The sequence below is a fragment of the Platalea leucorodia genome (genome assembly GCF_965183815.1).
Source record: "Platalea leucorodia genome assembly, chromosome: 10".
NCBI lineage: Eukaryota > Metazoa > Chordata > Aves > Pelecaniformes > Threskiornithidae > Platalea > Platalea leucorodia.
The window spans coordinates 12,670,547-12,693,177 of NC_138832.1; the positions used below are offsets into that span (position 1 = coordinate 12,670,547).

At 58.2% G+C, this 22,631-nt stretch overlaps 4 protein-coding genes across 9 annotated transcripts; 2 read left to right on the plus strand and 2 right to left on the minus strand.

Moving 5' to 3' along the window:
• Positions 1-75: 75 nt before the first annotated feature.
• LOC309595937 (magnesium transporter NIPA2-like) lies at positions 76-5,240 on the plus strand. Of its 2 annotated transcripts, none has more exons than XM_082323522.1 (5): positions 76-218; positions 770-826; positions 1,545-1,635; positions 1,779-1,939; positions 3,242-5,240. In XM_082323522.1, the coding sequence occupies exons 1-5, from the start codon at positions 80-82 to the stop codon at positions 3,874-3,876; spliced, it is 1,083 nt and encodes a 360-aa protein (XP_082179648.1). In that variant the 5' UTR covers positions 76-79; the 3' UTR covers positions 3,877-5,240. The 2 variants fall into 2 exon arrangements, with proteins under 2 accessions (XP_082179648.1, XP_082179649.1); XM_082323523.1 differs by having other exon boundaries at positions 3,386-5,240.
• TIMM8A (translocase of inner mitochondrial membrane 8A) lies at positions 4,443-6,957 on the minus strand. The gene is made up of 2 exons (XM_082323526.1): positions 6,714-6,957; positions 4,443-6,338 (listed from the first exon to the last, which is right to left on the minus strand). The coding sequence occupies exons 1-2, from the start codon at positions 6,834-6,836 to the stop codon at positions 6,177-6,179; spliced, it is 285 nt and encodes a 94-aa protein (XP_082179652.1). The 5' UTR covers positions 6,837-6,957; the 3' UTR covers positions 4,443-6,176.
• Positions 6,958-7,157: 200 nt separating this feature from the next.
• On the minus strand, positions 7,158-20,144 carry BTK (Bruton tyrosine kinase). 5 transcript variants are annotated; one of them, XM_082323517.1, is made up of 20 exons: positions 19,791-20,144; positions 17,772-17,839; positions 15,621-15,803; positions 15,362-15,460; positions 15,027-15,095; positions 14,370-14,451; positions 12,632-12,760; positions 12,470-12,537; positions 11,759-11,940; positions 11,373-11,435; positions 11,055-11,109; positions 10,658-10,740; positions 10,421-10,548; positions 10,196-10,270; positions 9,667-9,838; positions 9,180-9,396; positions 8,453-8,517; positions 7,858-7,976; positions 7,568-7,725; positions 7,159-7,441 (listed from the first exon to the last, which is right to left on the minus strand). In XM_082323517.1, the coding sequence occupies exons 3-20, from the start codon at positions 15,759-15,761 to the stop codon at positions 7,370-7,372; spliced, it is 1,977 nt and encodes a 658-aa protein (XP_082179643.1). In that variant the 5' UTR covers positions 15,762-15,803; positions 17,772-17,839; positions 19,791-20,144; the 3' UTR covers positions 7,159-7,369. The 5 variants fall into 5 exon arrangements, 4 of the variants coding, with proteins under 4 accessions (XP_082179644.1, XP_082179645.1, XP_082179643.1 ...); XM_082323520.1 differs by lacking the exon at positions 19,791-20,144 and adding an exon at positions 19,151-19,455; XM_082323518.1 differs by lacking the exon at positions 17,772-17,839 and having other exon boundaries at positions 7,158-7,441; positions 19,791-19,859.
• Positions 19,796-22,580, plus strand: RPL36A (ribosomal protein L36a). The gene is made up of 5 exons (XM_082323525.1): positions 19,796-19,853; positions 20,168-20,273; positions 20,518-20,585; positions 22,304-22,426; positions 22,511-22,580. Exons 1-5 carry the CDS (start codon positions 19,851-19,853, stop codon positions 22,529-22,531), a joined length of 321 nt encoding a protein of 106 aa, XP_082179651.1. The 5' UTR covers positions 19,796-19,850; the 3' UTR covers positions 22,532-22,580.
• Positions 22,581-22,631: the final 51 nt, after the last annotated feature.

Consider the following 22,631-nt stretch of genomic DNA (forward strand, 5'->3'; position numbering starts at 1 on the left):
CCCGTTCCGCTCCGCCCGGCGTCGGGGGAAGGGTGTTAGCGGCGCACCGGAAGCGGCGGCGGGCGGCGGCGGCGCTGCCATGGGGGAGGCGGGCGGGCGGCCCGGCTTCTACGTGGGGCTGGGCCTGGCCCTGGCCTCCAGCGCCTTCATCGGCGGCAGCTTCATCCTCAAGAAGAAGGGGCTGCTCCGGCTGTGCCGCCGCGGCCGCGCCAGGGCAGGTACCGCCGGCCCCGGGCCGGGGCGGGGCGGCGGGGGGGGGGCAGGCCTCCCCGGTGCCTCCCCTGCGAGCGGCCCGTCGGCTCCTGGGCACAGAGCCCCGGGCGGTAACGGCCGCGGCGCCCCCCGGAGGCGCCGTCCCCGGACACTGCAGGCCGCATCGGCCTCCGCCCGGCCCGCGCTGGGCCGTGGCCGCCCCCGCCTTGCTGGTGGGGCTTTTCGGTCTAAAAGTAGACTTCTGCTAGAGGGGGAGCCAGCCATCGCCCAGAGCCAATAAAGACACGTTCCTACAACCACGCACGCGTTCTTGAAACTGCTGTCTTTCAAAGGCGGGAGAACCAGGGGATAAAATCTGTGCTTTTAGGGTAAAAGAATTGGTGCTTGCCCACGTCTGGCTCAGGCCAATACGGGACAAGGCAGGCAGACCCCGGCAGCCTTGCACACAGGAGATCAGGCTGCTCCCACTTGCTTCCCCGAGGCAGTTCTGGCAGGATAATGAGCCTTTTCTGTACCTTCATTTGAGGTTTCTTGTTACTCTTTCTTCCTTACTTAGGGCAAGGAGGTCATGCATACCTGCAGGAATGGCTTTGGTGGGCAGGGCTCCTGTGCAGTAAGTATCCGCTCTGAAACTGTAGCAAGACACACTTAAGAGTGTGTCCATCGTTTCCAGTTGCTTTCATGTTTTATTAGTATGATGTTGTTTGACTGCTTGATTTTTATCTGAGTGTCTGAGGATGTTGTTGATCCAATTATAACTCTAAAATATTCTGAAGTCTCATGCATTACCAGGTTTCTCTGCTAGACAGGAGTTGAGGAGCTGGTCTAACTGGGTTGGGTTAAGTGCTTCTGAAATGGCCTGCCCAGACGATGTAGTTATAGTGGCACAACCAGCACCCTGCGTTTAGCACTACAGTGATTTCAGCAGCTCTGTTTTACACTTTTCAATGTTAATAACCAATTGTACTTGATTTACCCCTTAAAAAGGAGAAATCTTACCCCTGTACCAGGAGAAGAACGTGACTTAGAAATATGAAACGAGTCAGAACTCCTTTCAGCTTTGAGGATATTTCTGTGGTTACTGCTCAGCTGCATAGTCACGTGTGACTAAGGATCACCATGCGTAGCCACGAGCCTTCTCTTCCCAAGAGAACCTATATCAGGCTTCTGCTTGCCCTTGCTGGTGCTGTTCTTTCCTGGTTGCGCAACATACCTCAGAGAAACACGGAATGCTCAGGTGGAAACTGAGGCTCTCTTCTGACTGCACTCAAGCTTGTATTATGCTGAATTGCTCCTACTTTGATGCTCACCTGACAGAGTTTCTCTTGCAGTGGGAGTTGGAGAAGCAGCAAATTTTGCTGCCTATGCCTTTGCCCCTGCAACGCTGGTAACTCCACTGGGTGCTCTAAGTGTCCTTGTTAGGTAAGCAGCCTCAGAAACATCCTTACCTCACCTACCACCCCTTAGTGGTGAAAGCAGTTGCTCTGCTTTCTTCTGTCTCTTTCCTCAGGTACTCCACCCCTTGGCCTAATTTTTTTTTTTTTTTTTTTTTTACTGTCTTTCAGTGCAGTTCTGTCTTCCACCTTCCTGAATGAGCAGCTGAATGTTCATGGGAAGATTGGCTGCGTCCTGAGTATCCTGGGCTCCACGGTGATGGTGATCCATGCTCCGCAGGAAGAAGAGGTTTCCAGCCTGGAGTCAATGGCAGAGAAGCTGAAAGATCCAGGTACTTAAATAAAAGGGATCCTGACAACTTCAGGCTTGGAAATGACAGTAGAAGGTAGGATACAGCTTGGCTAGACTGGGAAGGACTGAACTAAAGGGTAATTAAGCTGTTTCTTGTTCTGTGCACCAGTGGAGGAAACATTCCCCTGTGTCCAGGATAGCTTGTGAGTTGGCTTCTGTGGTGAGAAAAGGCTGGAGTCCCCATGCTCTAAATATAAAAGATTGGTGACAGTCAAACAGCATTTAATGCATGCGCTCAGAGGATTTACACCTTGTTAACTAGCTCAAAACATAGGGGGACTTGTCAGCTTCAGAATGGCTTTTTAGGACTGTCAAGTCCTCATGACCCCAGGTGAAAGAAGCAGACGGGAACCCCACTTCGCAGAGAGGGAGTCTGGGTGATGGTCCCAAGTCACTGGGTCTGTGCTGAAGCAAGGATGAGAACTTGGGTCATTAACAGTTACCAAGTGTGCTTTTTTTGTACTGTCTGTGAGGTATAGCTGCAAAAAGTGAAGAGCATGGGTGTTAGCTGCAGCTGTCAGCAGAAGGGCCTGTGGCAGTGCTGGGATAGGAGAGGGAATTCCTGTACACGAGGGTGGCAGTGGTGCGGCTGAGGGAAGACAGAGGAGGAATTTCAGGCAAAGATAAACAAGCGATTCAAGGAGTTATGCCCAAGATCAGGTAGTCCATAAGTATCATTTTTGTTAGAGGATGAATCAGGTTACAAGGATATGATTTGGGCAGTAGCATGAATGGCAGAATAAGCCACAGGAGATGGAGGAAGGAAGCGTAGGGAGAAGAGCAAAGCAGAGTAACAGGTAGATGCTGCCCCTCATTAGAGGGGGCACTCTGGCAGGGCCTCGCACTCCTGTGATGTGGCACTTTCCTCTTTATCCCACCACAGCCTGCAGAGTTCAGCTAGGGCTTCCCAAGCCTTCTGCCACCCTCCTGGGCCTCCTGCAGAGCTGTGTCCCCTCGTCTTCCTGCTCAACAAGCGCCCCACCTCCGGTAGTGCTGTAGAGCCTGGCTACCCCTTCCAGCACAGGCAGCTGTATCCCCTGACAGGCTGACTTGCAGGGTGGTGCTGTGATCAGCACTGTAAAGAGCTGCTGTTGTCTCTGCAACTTTGCTCAGGCTGGAGACCAACTCTGCTTCCCAACCCTGGTCCCTACAGGTGGCAGCTAAAAAGACAGACTGAGGGGGCAGTTACCCGCCTGTCCTCCATCTCTACTTGCTGTTCAGTTACATCTGTCGCTGGTGCTACTGTTCTCTGATAAAGCTCTTTAATTCTTCTTTCCCCAAGGATTCATTGTATTTGCTGTGTGTGTCCTGGTGAGCTCCCTTCTGCTTATCTTTGTGGCCGGACCCCGTTATGGACAGAGCAACGTCCTGGTTTATGTTTTGGTCTGCTCTGCCATCGGCTCGCTTTCTGTGTCCTGTGTCAAAGGCTTGGGGATTGCCCTGAAAGAACTGTTTTCTGGGAAGCCAGTCCTGAAGGAGCCACTGGGCTGGGTGCTCCTGGTGTGCCTTGTGATCTGCATCAGCATCCAGATCAACTATCTGAACAAAGCCTTGGACATCTTCAACACGGCTGTGGTCACACCCATTTACTACGTGCTGTTCACCACAGCAGTCATGATGTGCTCTGCCATCCTCTTCAAGGAGTGGCAACACATGGTGCTAGACAACATCATCGGCACCATCAGCGGCTTCCTCACCATCGTGTCCGGCATCTTCCTCCTGCACGCCTTCAGGGACATGCCCTTCACCCCTGACCTCCTGCCCCTCTTCCTGCAGCAAGGCAGGGCAGACCTGCACACCTCGTGGAGGAGCGCAGACAGACATCGGTCATGTCAACACCAGCCTCTTCTGCCCTCAGAGGACAAAGGCTCTCAGAGCGCAGAGGAGGAAGAGGAGGAGGAAGGTGAAAGCGTGTGAGGAAGCCTCTGAACTGCTAACTCTATGCTCCCGCTGCTGAGCAGCTCTGCTGCAAGGTTGAACATGCTGCCTCAGCTGCTGCTAGCTACTGCCGTGCTAGCAGGAGTTGGCAGTTACCATCTACCTGCCACAGGCGTGAGCTGGGCGACCTGCCACTGCCAGGAGGCTGACAGGGACAGCAGCCTCCTGCAGCAGTGGTTCCCGGGAGCCACCCAGTTCCTGCGATCCGGTGCCTCTTCACTGTTTTTTTACATGAAGAATTGATCTGCCCTCGTCAGGACACAGGCTTCAGCTGCACAGAGGCCTGCAGCACTAACGCAGTGCTAACCCTTACTGAATGCGAAGACCACACATTTGGGGAGGCCTCACAGCATTTTTTAAAAATATACTTAGAAGATTAACAGTTACAAAATAATCTAACATGGTGCTAAGATTACACAGAGAGAAGATGGATGTCTGGCTTTAAAGATGACAAACCCAGAATATTAATTTAAAAATTCCTCTGTCAAGCACTTGTTTTGCTCACTCTGCTAGAATTTATTTACAGATTCACATCCAAGAACAGAATACAGCTAAAACTGGAAAACTTCAGTGGTGCTGCCATGTGCTGCTGTGGCTCTTACAGAGGGACCAACCTCTTCACGTAACGTCTGCTGTGCAGGTTGATGAAGCACCTGCTTACTGTATTCTATTAAAAACGATTTGTTCAGTTAACAAGTGGCTAGTGATACATTTGTACTGAGAGCTGGGCCAGTGCTGAAAGGCGTGAAGGATTACAGGTGTAGGAAGAGCCGTGCGGATGCTCGAGAGAAACTCAAGACAGGGACAGGAGAGGGAATCGCTTGCTGTGGGAACAGGAGTGACCTAAGAGTCCTTACCTATTGAGGTAAGTTTCTGAAAGACACCTAGACAGCTGTGTCCTCACTTACGTGGGTTTATATCTGCATAGCTCTGTTTAACACATCCTGAATTTGTTCCCAGGAAGGCTGCTGGCTACAAGCCACCCGTGTTAGGAACTCACACGCCTTGTCCAGCCACCATGGCAAACGGAGGTGTGCAGAACTGCTGTATCAGGTTCCTGTGCAGAGCTCCAAGCCACTGTCAGTGGGTTGCTCCAGGCTTCCCAGAGCCACGCTGTATGTAAACACTGCCGAAATGCTATGCTGCCTTTCCAGAGGGTGGATTGGCAGTTTGTTGTTTTTTCAGTTAGAACCTCCTCTCTGTGTCCTGGGGGTAGAGGTCCAGAAGACACAGCCATAGGCCTCCCTTCAGGGATCTCCACAGGTAAAGGTGCATGAGGTTATAAGGTAACTGTACTTGTCACCTGCATTTAGTCTCTCTAAAGAAACTACTCCTTTACAGGACAGCAAGAGCTGTTAACCCTTGGGGGAAGAGGAGGAAAGGCCACAGCCTCTCCCAGAAACAAGTTTGATTCATGGGACCAAATTAATTGAGCAACAAATCAGAATTCAGAGCAGACTTTCTAGCCAGAAGACAATTATGCCCTTTCCCTACTAATTTTGCAATAAACAGGATCACTGGGAAGGAGGGAGAGTGACAAGAAGGCCAGATTTTCAATTCTCAGTGGTCATCTACCTGAACAAAGAAGAATCTCATGTTAAAAATTGACCCAGTTAATATTTATTACATTGACCAGGGGAAAGCAGTTAATGGAGCAAGTCAGTATTGAGAGAGTTGTGCTGCAATTTGAAAATTTGTCACTTGGCCACATGAATGATTTACCTATGGAAGCCTGAAAGTACTTTCCAGTAGTGACACTGCCTGGGATGATGACTGTGCCCAACAAGCTCTTCTCGCTTAGGGTACCTGTACTGGACTGCACAGCGATGGCACCTGCAGGGCTTGTTAGCGTCTACCCAGGAGGGTTCATTTTGTGCAGCACCATTTAAGGCAGCGGTCGCAGGCTGGCCTCACCCAGAGCTGAGGTTCACATCAGTGCTGGGAGCACCCCCAGACATGAGTGTTGCCACCCCTCCGTTTAGCTGAGCGGGTGTGTTCCAAACGCTCCCTGTGTAGCATCGGTAGTCCCAGAGTCCCAGCGCAAAGCTGGCCACTGGCCCGTGGGGCCAGAAGCAGCACGTCACCCCGAGGAGGAGCGACCGTGCCTCTGTTGTGGGCTCTCATCTGGCTGCAACTTTCCCGAGACTGGCAATTAATTAAATCCTAAACCCCAGAGCTGATCCTGGCTCATTCAGGCGGCAGAGTGACCGGGAGCCGGTACGCCGGAGGGCCCAGCCTCGTGGGGGGCTGGCCGGCGTCCCCCGGGGCACAGGTCCCGCTCAGTCAGACAGGCTCTCCGAGAAGGCTGACTTGGACTTCTGCGTCTGTTCCAGCCGGTTCAGGATGAACTGGCTGGTGTCAATGAAGCGCTCCACGCAGTTCACGAAGCACGTCTCGGCCCGGCTGTCCAGCTTCGGACCCGGCTTGTCCATGCACTTCTCCTGCACACAGCGGGGGACCCGTTGGTCCGGGGGGCACCGCGGCCTTACCCCCCTGCACACCGGGAACGTGTCTCCGCCCCGCGGGCACGCCGGCGCCATCCACCCTCGGGAGCCTCCTCCTCTGGGGCGCATCTACCCCCCCGCCCCGGCCCGGGGCTCTCCGTGGCCCGGGCGCCCTTCCCCGAGCTTCCCCCCGCCGCTCACCGGTGCCGGGGCTGCTCACGCGGCGGCTCCATTTTGTCCCCACCTCCCTCCTCCCCTTAGGGGCAAGGGTCAGCGCGGCGTCCCAGCCCGCCCGTCCCACCACCGCGACCCGCTCCCCCCCCCCCCGCCGCCCCGGTCACCGGAGCCGGCGGCCCCGCCTGCCGCCCGTACCCAGCAGAGCTCGGTCATCTGGTGCACCAGCTGCTGGAAGCGCTGCTTCTGCGTTTCCACCTCGATGAAGCGCTGGAGCTGGGGGTCGGCGCCGCCCAGCCCGGCGGCGGACGGCGCGTCCATCCCGCTACCGGTACCGCCGGCGCTACCGGTACCGCCGCGCCGCGACCTTCACGTGCCGCGCCGCGCCGCCGCCGCCGCGCATGCGCCCTAACCGCACCGCGCACGCGCTGCTCCCGCCCCTTTCGCGCGCGCGCGCTGCGCATGCTCGCCTGCCCGCTGCTCGCCCCCTGTCGGCGGGGCGGAACGGGTGCGCGGCGGCAGCGAGGAAGGCCTCGGCCTTGGGAACCGTTTATTGTGCGCAGGCCCGGCCCGCCGCCGCCTGCGGAGCCCGGCGGGGCCGGCCGACACCGGGGCCGCGGCCGTCAGGGGCCCCGCCTGCGTCCTTGGGTGCGAGGGGCCCTGCCGGTGACCGGGGCTGCGGTGGCGCCCGTGAGGGTCAGGCCCCTGCTTGCCCGGGGGTGGCCGTTGCCGTGTCCGTGACGGCGGTGTTGAGGCGCCGTCCGGTGCGCGGGTCCGTCCCGGCGGGCGGCGGGGCAGCAGCGGCCGAGCAGTAGCAGGCCGGGGTCAGCGGTGCGGGCCGGCCCAGCCCGGGGTCAGGGCTCCTCGTCTGTGATGTCCAGGATGCTGCCCAGCAGCGCGGTGAAGGTGGGGCGCTCCTCGGCCTTCTGCCGTGCGAGAGCGGGGAGCCTGCTGGAGCCGGCCGGCTGCCCCGCTGCTCCCGCACCCCGGGGGAGCCGCGTCAGCCGCCCCAGGGCAGTTGGGGGTGATCACCGAGGGGGAGAGCAACCTACCTCGTGCCAGCAGCTGTACATGATGGCGTAGACCCGCTCCGAGGCCTGCTGCGGCCGGTAGAGGCGCAGGCCTTGGATGACATGCTCTGTTGTCTCGCTGTTATTAAACCTCTCATAAGGCATCTTTCCCAGGGAGTAGACTTCCCACATCAAAACGCCTGTTACAGGAAAGGGCAGGGACAGTTCATGATGCGGGAGTGCCTGTGCCTGAAGCTGGTTTTCAGAGGAGCTTGCTATTGTTGGGGCACCCACCCTTCCCAACCTCCGAGTCATTAATGCCATGCTCTTACCAAAAGCCCAGACGTCAGACTTGCTGCTGAACTTGCTGTACAGAAGCACTTCAGGGGGAGACCACCGCACTGGAAACTTTGACCCCATGGAGCTTGTATACTCATCATCTAGAACGTACCTGCAGCAGATAAATGGACCAGGGTGCCTGTCTTGGATTTCACATTTCACTCCTCCATGCAACCAACCAAGCCCAAAAGGAATCGGAAGCTCTCAGAGTGACCAGAGGTTGCACTCTGCATGGGTTTCAACAGGCAGAAATGTCCCTTTGCAAACAAGTGTATGTTAGTCAAGATTGGGAAAGGGACAGGGTGACACAGAAGCATAGCAAAAAGGGGATGTGGAGAGAAAGCTCCAGCCAGAAGACTAGAGGTGGGGGAAGGAAGAAGCAAAGAGAGAGGGATAAGGGATGAGGGAAGTAAGAAGGGGATGGTGGAAAGTGGAGAGGCAGAAGGTTGAGCCAGATAGATAAAATGGAAAGCTAGGAGAAGATGGAGGAAAAGCAGAGCTGGAGGATGGTGAGGAGAAAGATTAAAGTGCAGAAGAGACTGAAGAAGAAGATGAGATACGAAGGTGACACAGATGTATCTACCAGACCTGGAAAGGCCAAAATCTGACACTTTCACAATTCCTTGGTCGTTCACCAAACAGTTGCGAGCAGCCTGTGGATGGAGAGATGGAGGCAGTCACTCCTACCTGCTCCTGCCTCTCCCATCCCCCTGAACCATCTGGAACTTCATCTCACCCCCACCCACTTAATACTTTGCCTCACTTTGTTCTGCAGGTTCACCTGGATTGGGGCAAGCTACAAAGTCCTCAGCAAAGATAGCAAGAGGGGCCTCTAGGCATCTTATTTATCTACAGAGGGGCAACTTCCCTGGCAGGATTTTGCCTGAACAAAGCAGCACCACGAGCAGATCAGGTATGGCACCTAGCAGGACTGCAAGCTGGCAATGCCAGCCCAAGGCCTGACAAACTGCAGGCTCAGCTTTTCATGGCGGTCGAGACGTCCCTTTTCATGTCTGAGCCAGCGATGCTGCCTGTGTGCTGCCTCACGCAAGCCCTGCCCTAGCCACAAATGCATCTCGCATCCCCTGGAGAACTACCTAGTCCTGCCCTTCCTGCAATCTCCGCTAACTCCCTGCAGAGCAGTGATTTCAGAGCATCCCACCCATACTCAGGTGGGCAGGGAAGCTTAGAGGGATGTTCTGCAGAGAAGGCCGCACAGCTGCCTCTCCTCATGTTGATGAAGTAGCTGGACCCTGTCTAGGAGACGCTGTGGCTGTCGCTGAGCTGGAGATGTGTCCTTCAGCCACAGCCCTACCAGGTCTCGGTGCAGGAACTGTTTGGATTCCAGGTACTCCATAGCTTCACAGACGTCCTTGCACATCTCCAGCAGCTCAGCAGGCTGGAACCGCCGCCGAGTTTCCCTCAGGAAGTTCAGGAGGCAGCCGTTGGCCATGTACTCGGTGATGATGAAGATGGGACGCTGCTTGGTGCAGACCCCGTAGAGCTGCACTAGCTTCTCATGGGACAGGTTCCTGTGTTGGGGGCAAGAAGGGCAATTCTAGGCATGTAGAAGGCCAAGCAGCAAAAGAAGCACCTGTGAATAAAGAGAGTTTGAGAAGGGAAGGCACTCCTGTCCAGCCAACGGTGGAAAAGCTCACCGGGGAATCAGCACAAAGGCCGATCGGTTCTCGATGCATTTTGCAGCGTGAGGCTGCCTGAGACTGTCCCTCCACACCACACAGGAACGCAGCCATTCTGGCAAGGCATATCCAGCACTGACCTGCAGGCCGCTCACCACTTACATCATGACTTTGGCTTCGTCAATAAACTCATCCTCTGACATGGAGCCCTCCCTGATCATCTTGATAGCAACGTTGTACTGGCCTCTCCATTTCCCGTACTTCACCACGCCAAACTGCCCCGTCCCCAGTTCCTTCAGGAAAGTCAGATCCTTCGGGTCAATCTCCCACGACCCTAGGACAGAGATTGCAAGTGTAATGTGGGTGCAGGTGACCTCCCTGCAGGGCGCTCCCAGTTATCTGATCTAGCAAGTCCAAGAAGAGCTCACAAGCATGTGCTGCCTGAGAAACCATGCCAAAAAATCCATGAGATCTGAGACTTGTTCCTCCAGGGGATGGGGAACAAAGTAGCTTGTGGTGTCTCTTGGTCAGTACTGTCACCAGAGAGCCAGTGAGTGTTGAGAAGTGATTTCTGGGAAGGCTGTGAGCCCTGCTGCCGTGGGACAGCCAGGATCCCAGCCCCGGAAAGTTACTGCCGGTAGAGATGGGCCTCTGCAACCAGGGAACCGTGAGGTAGCCCAGGCCAGCTTACCATAGCCCAGGCCAGCTGTGGAAGGAGCACTTTTCTGGTGTTGAGACACGGGGTACTTCAGTCTGGATATGAGCCCTGAAACACGAAAAGGTAGATTGCCACACCACACTTAACCACCACGTTCCAGCAGGGAACATAAGCTTCCTGCCTTCAGCGCAGGAAGGTGAGGATACTGTCATGTCAGTAAAAACACTGCTGGCCTCACTCTGTCCCCCAAACACTGACCGGCAGAGTTGTGCTGGTGGTAGGTGATGAGCTCTGGGATGGTGTTGAACAGGTGCTTTTCTGCCAGGTAATACTGATTCTGGGGGGTGCAGCATACAACATAATGGCGGATTGTGCCTTGGGGGTCTCTGGAGAAACAGTACGCGGGGTCAGCGGCATGGGGAGGACAGGCAGAGGGTGATGGGTGCCTGGGGGGGCCCTCTGAGGTAGGAACAAGCTGTTCTTAGATCCACTTACACAGAGGACTTGGCATAGACGGAGACAGTGTATTTCCCTGTCTTGCTGGTGGAGTCTCGGACAATGAAGCCTCCTTCCTTACCCTAAAACAGAAAGGGGAGAGGGGACGGGGTGGCTGTGGGGAGGTGTGACTGGAACAGGCAAGACTTAAAGTGAGTGAAGATCACAGCATGGCTGGACAGGGTGCGATAAGTCAGAGTCCCTGCTGGGGGGGGCTACCTCCTGAAGTGCCTGCCAGGAGGAGGTCACGTTGGGGTAGAGATGGTTTCTGGGGCTGTTGGGGCAACACTCCCCTCCAAGCACAAGCCAGGGTTGGTCCCATGCTGGATGCAACATGACAGCAGTCCACGGAGGGCTGGTGTGTAGAAAGGACCCAGCCTCGGGAATCAACACTTACCTCCTGTTTCAGCAGTTGCTCTGCTTGGCTCCGAGTGATATTCTTTGAGTACCACCTGGAACAGGGACACAGTCATCAGAGAGATCACCGCAGCCACCACTATCCCCAGCCTGGTCTGACCATGGTCCAGCCAGGACAGGTGGTGCAGGGAGCATGGCAGGGATGGCTGTCACGGGGCCGGAGGCTCTCAAAGGGTGTACAAGAGGGAGAGTGACCCAGCCAGGCTGGGCTCGCAGGCTGCGTAGGTTAAGAGAACTGAATGTAAAAAGTCTCCGACCAAGTGCAACTTGCAACATCCCTGCGCCATCTCTTACTCACTCAAAGATCTCCAGGGAATTGCTGGTTTCAGTGACATAGTTGCTGGGGATGTATCCTTCCCTCCTGCAGGAGAAAAGGGGCTGGTCACACACTGATGGAGGAGGCCAAGGGGAAAGCAGGTTCCTGTCCCAGAACGCTGAGTAGAAACAGGCTCAAAAACCTTGGTGCAAACCCGTTTGGGTTCATGCTTGGGGAGGCCTGATACCACAGCCTGCTTCAGTCTCCCTCACCCTCCTCCTGTGCCATCCCAGGCGGGAGCCCGCAGGCAGGCAGGCAGCCTGTCCTAACCCCTGTGATGCTGAAGAGTTGTGTTCGCCCACCAGTGCCTCGGCACCAGGAGAGGGCACCATTGTGGGGCAAGTGCTGCGGGCAGCGGGACCTCTTACCCGTTCTTGTCACGGGCTTTCCACCAGGGCAGGTGGCTTTCCTCCAGGATGAAGTACTCCTCGCCCTTCTGCAGTTGCAGGTCCTGTGCGTTCATCGGCAGGTAGTTGTAGAGGGCCACCACCTTCTTCATCTCACCTGCTGTGCTGGGGGCTGGCTCAGGGGGCAGGGGCTTCATCGCCATCTTCCCCAGAGCGAGGGAGAGCGTGGGACACGGTGAGGCTGGCAGACACACTGTTTCCCAGGCAAGACCCTCCCCAGGCCTGGCAGGGCAGTGAGCTCAGGCCAGTTGAGCGCAGCGTTCATCTCGGCTCCCATATGAATCTCCACTGCGAGACCAATCCTCCCCGAGTGCTTTTATTGCAACATTTCCTCCTTGGAGACCCATCCTCACAAAAGATAAGTGTTTTCTCTCTACCTTTTGGCTTAACTTGTGACTTCTCCACCTTATATCAGGGCTTCTCTATCCTCCCAGCTTCCCCTGGGGAACCTCAGGGGTGAGATCATTTGACTTTCCTCCAGGCCTTTGGGCTCCATCCCCTGGTTCAAGCTCCTCCCTTAGGGCACCATCTTGACATCCCTCTCCAGAGCAGAGCCCTGGCCTGTACATCTCTGAGCAACGCCCTGTCAGTCATTGGATGTGTTGGCTTTTCCCAGGTAGACCTTTCCTTAAACATCTTGGAGCAAACCCACATGCTGATGCTGGCCCCTACCTCGTCCTCCTCAGGAGTGGGGGGCAGAGGCTTCTTTGTTTTCCGATGTGACCGCCCAACTTTTAAACCTTCAGAAGAGAAAGGGGACTAAGGTGAGAAGAGATCCCCGGTGTCATGCTGTGGTGGTCCCCAGGGGCTGAGGGAGGGTGCCCAGTGTCTTACTGCCATTCCTGCTCTCCAGGATCTGGCAGCCCATGGCATTCTTGGCTGTCTGGGAGCAGCACAGGTACTGGCCGTCGATCCAGAAGCAGGGGTGATACTTCTGTACCAGGTCGCTGTTGTACCGGATCACTGTGGCAGAGGAGGGGAAATGGGTGTGACCCAGGGCTGTATCCCCAGCCCGCTGCAGAGAGCTCTCTGCTCCCTGAATGCAGATGATCAGCCTCATTAAATAATTTCACCCTCTGCTGTGCTACTGATACACAGTCACATGTGGCCCTGCTGCTTGGGTTTCCCTCAGCTCATATTGCTTGTGTTTCAGTGCTGCGGCTATGCAAACCCTGTGCCATGAAAACCCTAGCTCGGGGAGGGCCAGGCCTTTCCTCTCAGATTTGATCAAAGCTCTTCAGCAGCTCTGCAACGGGACACAAGCATGCTTGGAGGGCCAGGTCCTGCTGTGACCGGCCCTCCTGCCAGCCGAAACATCCAGCATCCCCCAGGCTGCTGAGGCCCACGGTTCACAGCTCTTTTGAACCCTTTTTTTCAGAAGTGGGGAGGGAGGCCAGTGCTGTGCCTGGCTTGCCCATGGGGAGAGCAGGGCACTGCCACCATCCCCTGCCTGCTCAGAGACTTCCCTTGCTGGGAGACCGCTCCCTTGCCAGGCAGGCGCTAACCAGCTTCCTCATACTTCTCCTCAAGCTAGAGGGACAACTGGATGTGCCTAAACACCACCGCAGCACGGTGCTGGCCCACAGCAGCTCCGCGGGGTGCACAGAGCCCCTTCTCTGGTGGTGCAGGATGAAGGCATCCCGGCAGCAAAAGGCCAGCATTTTCTCTCCCCTTTTCCCTGCGGATTTTACACTGGCTTCAGCTGCCACAGCAACCCCCCTCCCATAGCAGGGAAGTGGGAAGAGGGCTGGCTGCTTGCCAGGTCAGAGCAGCAGGGGTCTCGTGAAATAACCGACTTCCCCGTTATCAGCCTGCTCTGCTTCCGCCTCGCTCAGGCAAACTTCCCTGTGTCAATTCGAGCAGCTAATCTCACCCTACCAGCACAAAGCCACAGAAAGATACACATGCACCAAGAGACACATATGGGCAGCTCCAGCAGATTTCGACTGACTGCAAGCACCCGGGCCCCTCTGCACAGTGCTGCTGCAACACGCTCTTGGCTCGAGGAGGTAGCACCCATGCAGCTGAGCATTAGCTCAGCAATACTGAGTGAGGCTCAGGGTGGGTTAGGAGAGACGCTCCCTGGCTTCCAGCAGGCTTTTTCTCCGTGTTTCCTAAAGCACTGGAGGCTCTACCCTCGCATTGCATGCCAGTACAGCTGCGTGGCCCCATCTGCTATTTCCTCTTGCCCTCAGTAACTTCTGAGCCTGCTTGAGCTAATTTGGAGCAGGCTTGTGAGAGGGCAAGAAGCCTCAGCTGAGGTGGCTGCGGTGCTGCAGAAGTCAGAGGGTAACAGAGGTGAGGAAATCCAGTGTAAAATCCACCTCCCCGGGGCAGGAGCGGCTGGTGTCAGCTCAGGGATGTTAGGGAGCATGCATTTAGGGGCATGGCCTTACGAGCGAGCTGGTCACGGGACAAGTTTCTGACCAGTGCTCACTCTTCCGTAGACATAGGATAATGTAACCACGAGATAGCGAGTCCCCGGAAGCCCAGGGCTCCGGGTTGTGCCGCACGCATAGCTGATTGCTTGTGTTTTTGCTTTCCAAGGGAGCCACAGAGCCCCCAAACTCACCACTCTTCAGCTGATGGATCCAGCGTTTGCGCAACTCCTCTGTCGGGGAGAAGACGTAGAGGGGCCCTTCGTCATATACCACCTGCAGGATCACACACCTCAGCACCCCGGCCAGGGGTCTCCCAGGGAGGATGGGGGGAGCCGAAGCTTGTGGCCACCCCAAGCAGCTGGTGCAGAGCACTAGCTGTGCCGGTGTGTGCTGGCCCCGCACGGTGCTCGCAGGACCGTGACAGAAAGGTTATAAATAAGCCCCCTCCCCCGAGACTTTCCACTTCCTTCTCTGACTTTCAGTGTGTCGGGGGCCGTGCTGGGTGCCAGCAGGGGCAGGCAGCTGGGTTGGGGGCTGAGCGGGCAGCCGGCAGACAGCATCCCTCCAGCATCAGTCAGGGGACTGAAAGGGGCAGGACAGAGGTCAGCAGCAGGTTTCCATCTAAGGAGCTCCCTTAAATAGAGCTGCCCAATTCCTCAGGGCTCGCAGAGGCTCACCTGCCTGCCCCACACAGCGCAGACAGCAGCAAGGCATCCCCAAATGGCTGAGTGACCCCTGGCACTGGGGCAGCAATGCCGTGTTTGGCCCCAGGTCCCTCTGGGGTCCTCCCCCCAGCACCCTGCAGCTGAGCAGACTGGACCAGCAAAGGGAGTGCAGTGAAGACTCACCTGGAAGGGGTAGGGGAACCGTTCGATGATTGATATCTGCTCCATGTTGTTGTAATCCTCTCCTTTTCTCTGGAAGAGAGAGGCAGAGACGGATGCTGGCATCCCGCTGCTCAGCTGCTGGCATCTCCCCTGGGACCTACAGCCTTTGGCGTCCCCCTGCTCCCACTGCCCTGCATCAAGCTGGCCCCTTGGTATGGTACGGGCTGTGGGTGCAGAGCCCCCCATGCCAAGCAGGGCTGTCCTCCATTCCCACCACCCCAGGGCAGGGTAACTCTCCCTAATTCCCCAGCAAGGGGACAGGGGGACACAAGCGGGGACCCCGGGACCTTCCTCACCGGGATCTGCCGCTCGGGGGGAGGGTTGTTTTCAGGCACCACTGTCTCCACACAGGTGATCTTCTCAATGTCCACCGAGCCCTTCTTACTGCCCCGGCGCTGCAAGAGACAGGGTTGGTTCAAATGATTGTCAAGGGGGAGACCCGGGAAGACTCAAGCCAACCACTGTCCCCTTGGGCTGGGTGCTGGTGAGGGACAACTGGTGACCCATGGGCACTGCCATGGCACAGCCCCTGTGGCCCTGGGACCGCTGACTCACCCCCCGCTCAAAGTCATACTCGTAGTAGGACAGCTTGCTCTCCGTCAACAGGAACAGGCGCTTCTTGAAGTTGAGGGGAGACGTTTTCTTCTTCTGCTGTGAGCGCTTCAAGAAGATGCTCTCCAGGATGATGCTGGCCATGTCGGCCCCCTCAGCCTCCTCTGCGCCGTGTTCTCTGGGTTGCTGTGGACAGGGCAAAACCAACAGTGCGCTTGCTCAGCCAAAAACCTGCCCACGGCAGGACCTCACTCAGGTGCACTTTCTCCCCTGCTTGAGGGGCAGCCAGGGGGTGCTGGGACCCCCACAGGGGCAATCAGCTGCAGAGGTGTGTGGGCAGGTCAGCGTGGGGTATATGCGATATGACCTCTCCCTCTCCTGTCCCCTCTCTGACGCCAGGCTGCAGACCAAGCCACCACCCAGCGGGCTTTGGCTCCCGCTGGATGCAGGAGGGGCCCCCAGGGTGTGCAGACAGACAGACGGACACAGATGGCTGGAGAGGGAGGGAGCCGAGGCGGCTGCAAGAAGTGTAGCCCCGGGGAGGAGTGCAGAGCCTGAGCAGTGACACCCAGGTCCCTCCTCCCCTCCAACATCGCGCGTGTGTATTTGTGTGGGCCATTTCCTCCTGCTGCACCGCAGCCACTTCATGCTGGGGACGTGCTGACTTGGCAGTGTGCAAGGGACGGCTGCGGGAGACCAGTCCCTGAAAAGTTGTTGGTAGGTCCTAGCCACGAATAACCACAATGCCGTGCTGCCGAGAGCACGGAGTAGCCCTAAAGTCATCCTTCCCCTCTGTGTCCATGGAGCCCGCAGGAGTGCAGGGACGATGCTCAACCCCCTTTCCTCCCCTGTGAGCAGTGCTCGCCAGAGGCCAGGCTCGAAGGGCTGCCTCCAGCCAGCAACCAGCCCTCCTCAGCAAAGCTCTCCACCTGAGCCTCCCCAGGGATGGTTCAGGCAGGAAAGGGCTCGGGTGAGAGCCCTGCGTCCCACTGCTGCCCTGCCTTCAGGGGGGCTGGAAATCCACCCTGGCCCATCTCTTGGAGCAGCCCATCCATCTCACCCTGTGCCCCTCCATACTGCACCCGGGCACTGCGACACCCAGACGGTTCCAGCACCCCACAGAGCCACGTGGCTGGAGCTGTGGGCTTCTCCTCCTCTGAGGGCTGTAACTAATACCTGACTCCAGCCTGGACCTAACTGGGAGCTGATGAGCTACATGGAGCCACTGCTGAACTGTAATCCCCTGGAGCCCTCCTCCACCTCTCCTGCCCTGACCCCCTACATGCCCTGCTCCTCCTTCACCTCCACCTCGTTCCCTTTTTTCTCCTACAAACGCAGCTTTGGAGGGCAACCTGGGAGAAACTGTTTCCCTCCCCTGCTGCCCACAGACCGTCTTCTCCGGGGGAGGCTCAGAGGTGGGCCAGTCAGGGGTTGAGCCCCCCGCTACCTGGCCGGACAGCCCATCCGCTCCTGCCACGCAGGAGCATTGGCTCACTTGTGACAGGGACCAGGTGGGGACCAAAGACGCCAGGAGCTGGTCCCACCTGCCGTGCCTCTCTCCAGGGCATGCCCCAGCCCAGGGCAGGAGCAGGGCCGTACCCCCATCTGCTGGTGATGCCCAGACCTTCCCAGCACAGATCCTGCTGCTGCAGTCCTGACCCTGCCCCACTGCGGTGGCTATAGCCAGAGAGGCTGGGGACAAGCAGGGTTTCCCCCTCCCAGGGCACCCCCTTCCCTCCCCTTGTGGCCCTCATGGCTCAGGCCTTTCCGGCTTGTTTAGGTGGTTTAAAAAAAAAAAAAAACCCAAAAAACCCAACCTTAAAAAATGAGTCGTCAGAGCCTTTTAGAAAAAACAGCAGCCTCTGCTGGCTGATGCAGGCCTGGGGAGGAGGGAACTGGGGTCCCTGGCAGGTGGCTGGGGTGGCCACTGACCCCAGACTGCTGGCGGGGTGGTGGGCGAGCCCAGAGTGACCCCAGCATCCCGCTGTAGCCCCATGCCTCAGTTTCCCTAGCTATAAAATGTGGCTGCCGTTCCTGTGTCCCAGGAGCAGGAGGGCTCCCATTGCACCCCCTGGCACAGGCACAGGGGCTGAGCAGAGCGGCCCCAGGCTCCAGCCCATCCCAACTGCAGTGCTGGGTCCCCAGAAGCTTTACCTTGAGTCGCAGCAGCTGGGTCACTGCCAGCAGTGCCGGGCAGAAGGGACACGTCCTCGCTGTGTTTTCTGGGACAGTGCCACCAGAGAGGAAAGGATGATGAGTATCTCAGAGGGCTGTTCTGTCCCAGCATGGCACAGCCGCCCTGTCCCCAGCACTGCCTCCTTGCCCCTAGCATGGCACAGCCTCCCTCTCCCCAGCACTGCCACCAGCCCCACTCTGTCCTTGCCTGTCCTTTGGGGTGGTGGGTGCCCCGTGGGACTCACCCCCGCAGCCAGCCATCGCTGCCGTGCTGTGACAGCAGAAGTGGCGAGTGGGTGGGTGGAAACAGGTCCTGTGTGTCCCCCCCAAGGCAATGTGACTTCCTGCCACTGTCACACCTTGGCCAAGCGTGCTCTGACACCACCACTGGGCCCAGCACACACTGCTGCCCCGTGCCACCGGATGCTGTGCCCCACCACGGTCCAGGGGCCATCCCCCCACAGGCAGGCTCCCCGGCCCCTGCCAGTGTCCTGCTAAGGAGCCAAGCCTGCCTGCCACCACTGGTTGGTGAGGCGCTGGCGGGGGGCTGCATGCTCAGGGCAAGTAGGAAGGGCAACGGAGTGTCTGGGAGTGACAAACTCCACAGCCCCCACGTTTCAGGTGCAGCCTGGAGGGTGACAAAAATGAAGGGTGGAAGGGACAGAGGAAGGAACCTCCCCATGGGAGAGACTTGGGAACAAACCCAGAGCTGCACCCCAACAGCGCCCACTGCAAAAAGCAGGAGCAAGGAGTAGTCAAAGGCCCTGTCAGCACCCCTACTCCCTGCTCTGGAGCACCCCTGCGGTCCCCAGCAGTCCCACACTTCCCTGATCCCCTGATCCTGTGCTCTGCCGCAGCCCCAGAGCCCCCGGCAGCCCCATACCACCCCGCCCTCCCGTGCCCGTGCAGCCCCAGGGACCCTGGGGGTCCCATGCACCACCCTGACCCCCTGCTCCAGTGCAGCCCCGCAGCCCCTGACACCCACACACTGCCCCACCGCCCTGCTCCGCTGCACCCCCGTGGCCCCCGGCCCCGTGGCAGCTGTCCCGCCCCCGGGCAGATGCCGCCTGCTCAGAGCTGGCCAGGCTCCGGGACAGGGCTGATCCTTCCCAGCCTGGCAGCGCGCGGCCTGCGCCCAGGATGGCCCTCGCGGCACCGCCGAGGGGGCGAGCAGAGGTGCGAGGCTGCAGGCAGGCGCCGCATGGAGGCTCCCGCCTCCCGCCTCCCCTCCGGCGAGGAACGAGGCCGCCGCAGCGCGCAGGCCACCGCCACCCTCGTGCTCCCCGCCGCGCCTCGCCGGGCGCCACGCGGTGCTGGGACAGGGCTCCCCGCGGCCCTCAGCGCCCTGGCGGACTCACCGAGCCTTGCCGCTGCCGCTCCGCCGGCTGGGGTCCCGCTGCGCCCGCTGCCCCGCGCCCGCCCCGAGCGGCCCAGCCCGGCGGGTCGGGGTGGCTGTGGCGGCGGGGAGGCAGGGAGGCACGGCGGGGTCGGCGGCGCAGGGAGGAAGGACGGGGCCGGCCAACCCCACCCTTTCGGTTCCCCTTTTTTTGGTTTCTGACTCAAAAAGCAGCAGCTGTGTTTCCTTCTGGAGACAGCCGGGCCACCTTCCTGGGGCCGCCGGGGCCCCGGCCGCGGCCAGGGCCTGCCCCGCACGGAGGGGCCGGGGGCCGGTCATGGCGCCAGGGCTGCGGGGCCGGGGCGCGGGGGCCGGGCTGCGGGGCGGGCGGGGGACAGCGCCACGTCCCTGCCGGCTGCCCGGCTCCGCTCCCCACGTCCCACACCCTGCGCATCCCACAGAGCCCCCCGGGAGCCCCGGTACCCCGGCACCCCCCCCCCCCCCCGTACCTCCGCTCCCCCGCAGCCCCCGCCCCGCAAACCCCGCACCCCGGCCCCCCGCCTCCCCTCCCCGCCCCGCTCTCCTCCCACCGGGAGGGGGCGCTGCAGGCCCAGTGCCCGACGAGCCGCTCGCCCTCCCTCCGCCCCTCCTCTCTATGGTACCTCGCTCTCATCTGCTTCCGCTTCCGGGGCGCTCCTCCTCTTCGGGCTGCAGCCGACAAGATGGTGAGTGCTGGCGATGGCGGGCCGTGGGTCCGGCCCCATCTGCTGCCATCCGCCCTGGCGGCGGCTCCTTCCTCCCGCCCGAGGCGCCGGCCGCTGCGGTGGGTGCTTGGCCGGCGGCTAGGCCGGGTAGGGGCGGCGGGGGGAGGCCGTAGGTCCGGGATGGCGGCGCAGGGCCTCCCTGAGGGGAGGGGAAGGGCGGCCGGACTGCGCTCGGCAGCGCCGGGGCGAGGGGGCCTCCGGAGCGCGGCGTGGCGTCTCTCCAGCCCCCTGTGCGGCTGCTGGCCGTGCTGACCGGCTTCTCCCTGCCCCTCCAGGTGAACGTCCCGAAAACCCGCCGGACCTACTGCAAGAAATGCGGCAAGCACCAGCCGCACAAAGTCACCCAGTACAAGAAGGGGAAGGATTCTCTCTACGCCCAGGGTAGGGACGGGTGCGCGCCGGGGGCTCTGGGGCACGGCCCGGGGGAAGTTGTGTGGGGCCCGGGTGGTCACGCACCGTGGCAGGGTGATGGCTCTGAGCCGGGCATGCGGCTGCCAAAGAGGGGGGATTGGTTCTGATCGGCTCTGCAGCTGCAGGCTGAGGGCTGTAGGGTTTGGTGAGAGTGCCAGCTGCGCTTGTAGCATGTCTTGAGCTGTTGTCTAAACAGAGCCATTTCCTCCTGTAGGAAAAAGACGCTACGATAGGAAGCAAAGTGGCTATGGAGGCCAGACAAAGCCCATCTTCCGTAAGAAGGTGAGTGCTGCTCTTGGACGGAGGACCTGCTAACTTTCTTGGCAATCTTTCTTGCCCAGCTGAACAGGGGCACTTCAGCCTCCTGCAGCCTTGTGGTGGTCCTGTGCTCAGGCCGTGTTATGGCAGCTCTGTGCTGGTAGTGCTGTCCGGGGAGTGTAAGCTCCACATCTGCTCATCTTCCCTGCTGCTCCTGTCTCACGTAGATGATGCTTTTGCTCCTTTTTTTTCAGGAGTGACGTAGCATGTGTTTGCAGCGCAGCTTCTGCAGGGAGCCTTGACGCTGTAGGGGAGCGGGGTCTTATTGGAAGGGATGCTTTTAATGAAAGGAGTGTTTCCTCATTCCTCATTGCTTGCCAAAGGGGAGGAGTACAGTGAAGGGAAAGTGAGGCTGCCGCTTGCTTTCCTTATATTCTTGAAGTGTCAGTAGTTTATCACTGAAACTTTTTGCTGGGTTTGAGAGGCTCTGCATAGTGAGGCTGCCTTCACTGATAAGGGTATGATAGAAGGGCACTGTGTGCAGCTCCTGGGGGTACCGCAGAACATGACATGGTTTTCTTGCAGTCCGCTGTCTCCAGGGAAATGTGTATCGCTGAGCCAGGAAACAAGCGCTGCTGTGTTAGGCCTTTCCTGAGAGTCTCAAAGCAGCAGTGGAAGGGCAGCAGTGCATTCTGTTACAGATGAGTTGCAGAAACCTGCTGCTGTCATCCTTCCTCTCCAGCGTGGGTATCTGGAACTGCAGTCTTGCAGCATCTTTTCCCTCTGTGTGTCTACCTACCTCCTGCCAAGGAGCTGGGGGGGACAATAAAATCTGTGGTATTTACAGCAGGGAAGCAAAACCCAGTGGGCTGATTTGTTATAGTTTCTGTGTGAACTGTTTAATTATACTTATAGAGCTACTTTGCTCACTGCTGGAAAGCCCAGGTGTTCTGCTGGAGATGTTCGGGAAGTCTTCCAGCAAGAAGAAAAAAAAAAAGACAGCAGTTTCTCAGGTTGACTTTCTGCCAGGAACTGGGGAGACCTTGCAGAAAATGCTTCTGCAAGCAGGGTACACAAAGTAGCCATACTGCTCTCACAGGTCAGCAGTCTCCACCTGTACGTCGCCATCACCATTTCTGCTTTTTCGTAGTCAACGTTATATGGATGATTGGCCGAAGTTTATAACTGGCGGTTACAGCTCTGTTCAGCTGCTACAGTAGTCTCGCACCTTTGGATTCTTCCCTCTGTAGTCTTTTGGGTTTCATCTAACTTCTCAGTAGCTGCGGGTCTGTACTGAGCACATTGCGTCACTGCACCTTCCGGGGAAAGTTTGTCAGTGGTGCTGCTTTCACGTGTTTCTTCTGCCTGGCTTTCTGCTGAACTCGTCCTGAGCAGTGTCAGTCTGTCCTCCCACGCTGCAGAAGTGCCTGTTCTGTGGTGTGGTCACTGGCACAGACTTTCTTCCAGCATGGCTGATCACTGCAGGGGACCAGCCTTGCCCCACTGAGTGCTTTTGCCAGTGTCCTTTATTGTGAAGGTACAGATCCACCATACTCCCGTACTGGTCCTTATCCAGTAAAAACCTCCTGGTTTTTAATGGAGGGAGCTTAACCGTGTTCGTAGTCTTTCGTTACACTTTGAGAACAAGCTGCTGAATCTTCAGGAGTGCAGATAACAAGCTTTTCCTGAGAGCAGCAATTTGTCTGCTTATGGATTGCTGCGCTCTGCTCCTCTCCTCCCAGGCTAAGACCACGAAGAAGATTGTGCTGAGGCTGGAGTGCGTGGAGCCCAACTGCAGGTCTAAGAGGATGCTGGCCATTAAGAGGTGCAAGCACTTTGAACTGGGAGGAGACAAGAAGAGAAAGGTATGTTTGTGTACCCAGGGTGGCTGAGAAGGGGTGGCGACATTCAGCGGTGAATAAACTCGCTCTGTCTCTTCCTTCTTACAGGGCCAGGTGATCCAGTTCTAAGCTCCATCCTCCTCGTTGTTACAGACCCTATTAAAGTATTGGGAAGTGATCCGTTGCTTGGTTTTCTGTATCGTCTCTTGTTGGCGGGGTGGGACTTGCA

What these genes read in the sequence shown, in the direction of transcription:
- BTK (XM_082323518.1), bottom strand. Translation starts at nt 15,761, where the DNA reads ATGGCCAGCATCATCCTGGAGAGCATCTTCTTGAAGCGCTCACAGCAG. An exon ending in GATCCATCAGCTGAAGAGTG is followed by an intron (nt 12,761 to 14,369) that starts GTGAGTTTGGGG and finishes CCTCTGCCACAG; the next exon opens with TGATCCGGTACAACAGCGAC. An exon ending in CCTGGAGAGCAGGAATGGCA is followed by an intron (nt 12,538 to 12,631) that starts GTAAGACACTGG and finishes TCTCTTCTGAAG; the next exon opens with GTTTAAAAGTTGGGCGGTCA.
- TIMM8A (XM_082323526.1), bottom strand. Translation starts at nt 6,836, where the DNA reads ATGGACGCGCCGTCCGCCGCCGGGCTGGGCGGCGCCGACCCCCAGCTC. An exon ending in AGATGACCGAGCTCTGCTGG is followed by an intron (nt 6,339 to 6,713) that starts GTACGGGCGGCA and finishes CGCTGTGTGCAG; the next exon opens with GAGAAGTGCATGGACAAGCC.
- RPL36A (XM_082323525.1), top strand. An exon ending in GGATTCTCTCTACGCCCAGG is followed by an intron (nt 20,274 to 20,517) that starts GTAGGGACGGGT and finishes TTCCTCCTGTAG; the next exon opens with GAAAAAGACGCTACGATAGG. An exon ending in AGCCCATCTTCCGTAAGAAG is followed by an intron (nt 20,586 to 22,303) that starts GTGAGTGCTGCT and finishes CTCTCCTCCCAG; the next exon opens with GCTAAGACCACGAAGAAGAT.
- LOC309595937 (XM_082323522.1), top strand. Translation starts at nt 80, where the DNA reads ATGGGGGAGGCGGGCGGGCGGCCCGGCTTCTACGTGGGGCTGGGCCTG. An exon ending in CCGCGGCCGCGCCAGGGCAG is followed by an intron (nt 219 to 769) that starts GTACCGCCGGCC and finishes TTCCTTACTTAG; the next exon opens with GGCAAGGAGGTCATGCATAC. An exon ending in GTGGGCAGGGCTCCTGTGCA is followed by an intron (nt 827 to 1,544) that starts GTAAGTATCCGC and finishes TTTCTCTTGCAG; the next exon opens with TGGGAGTTGGAGAAGCAGCA.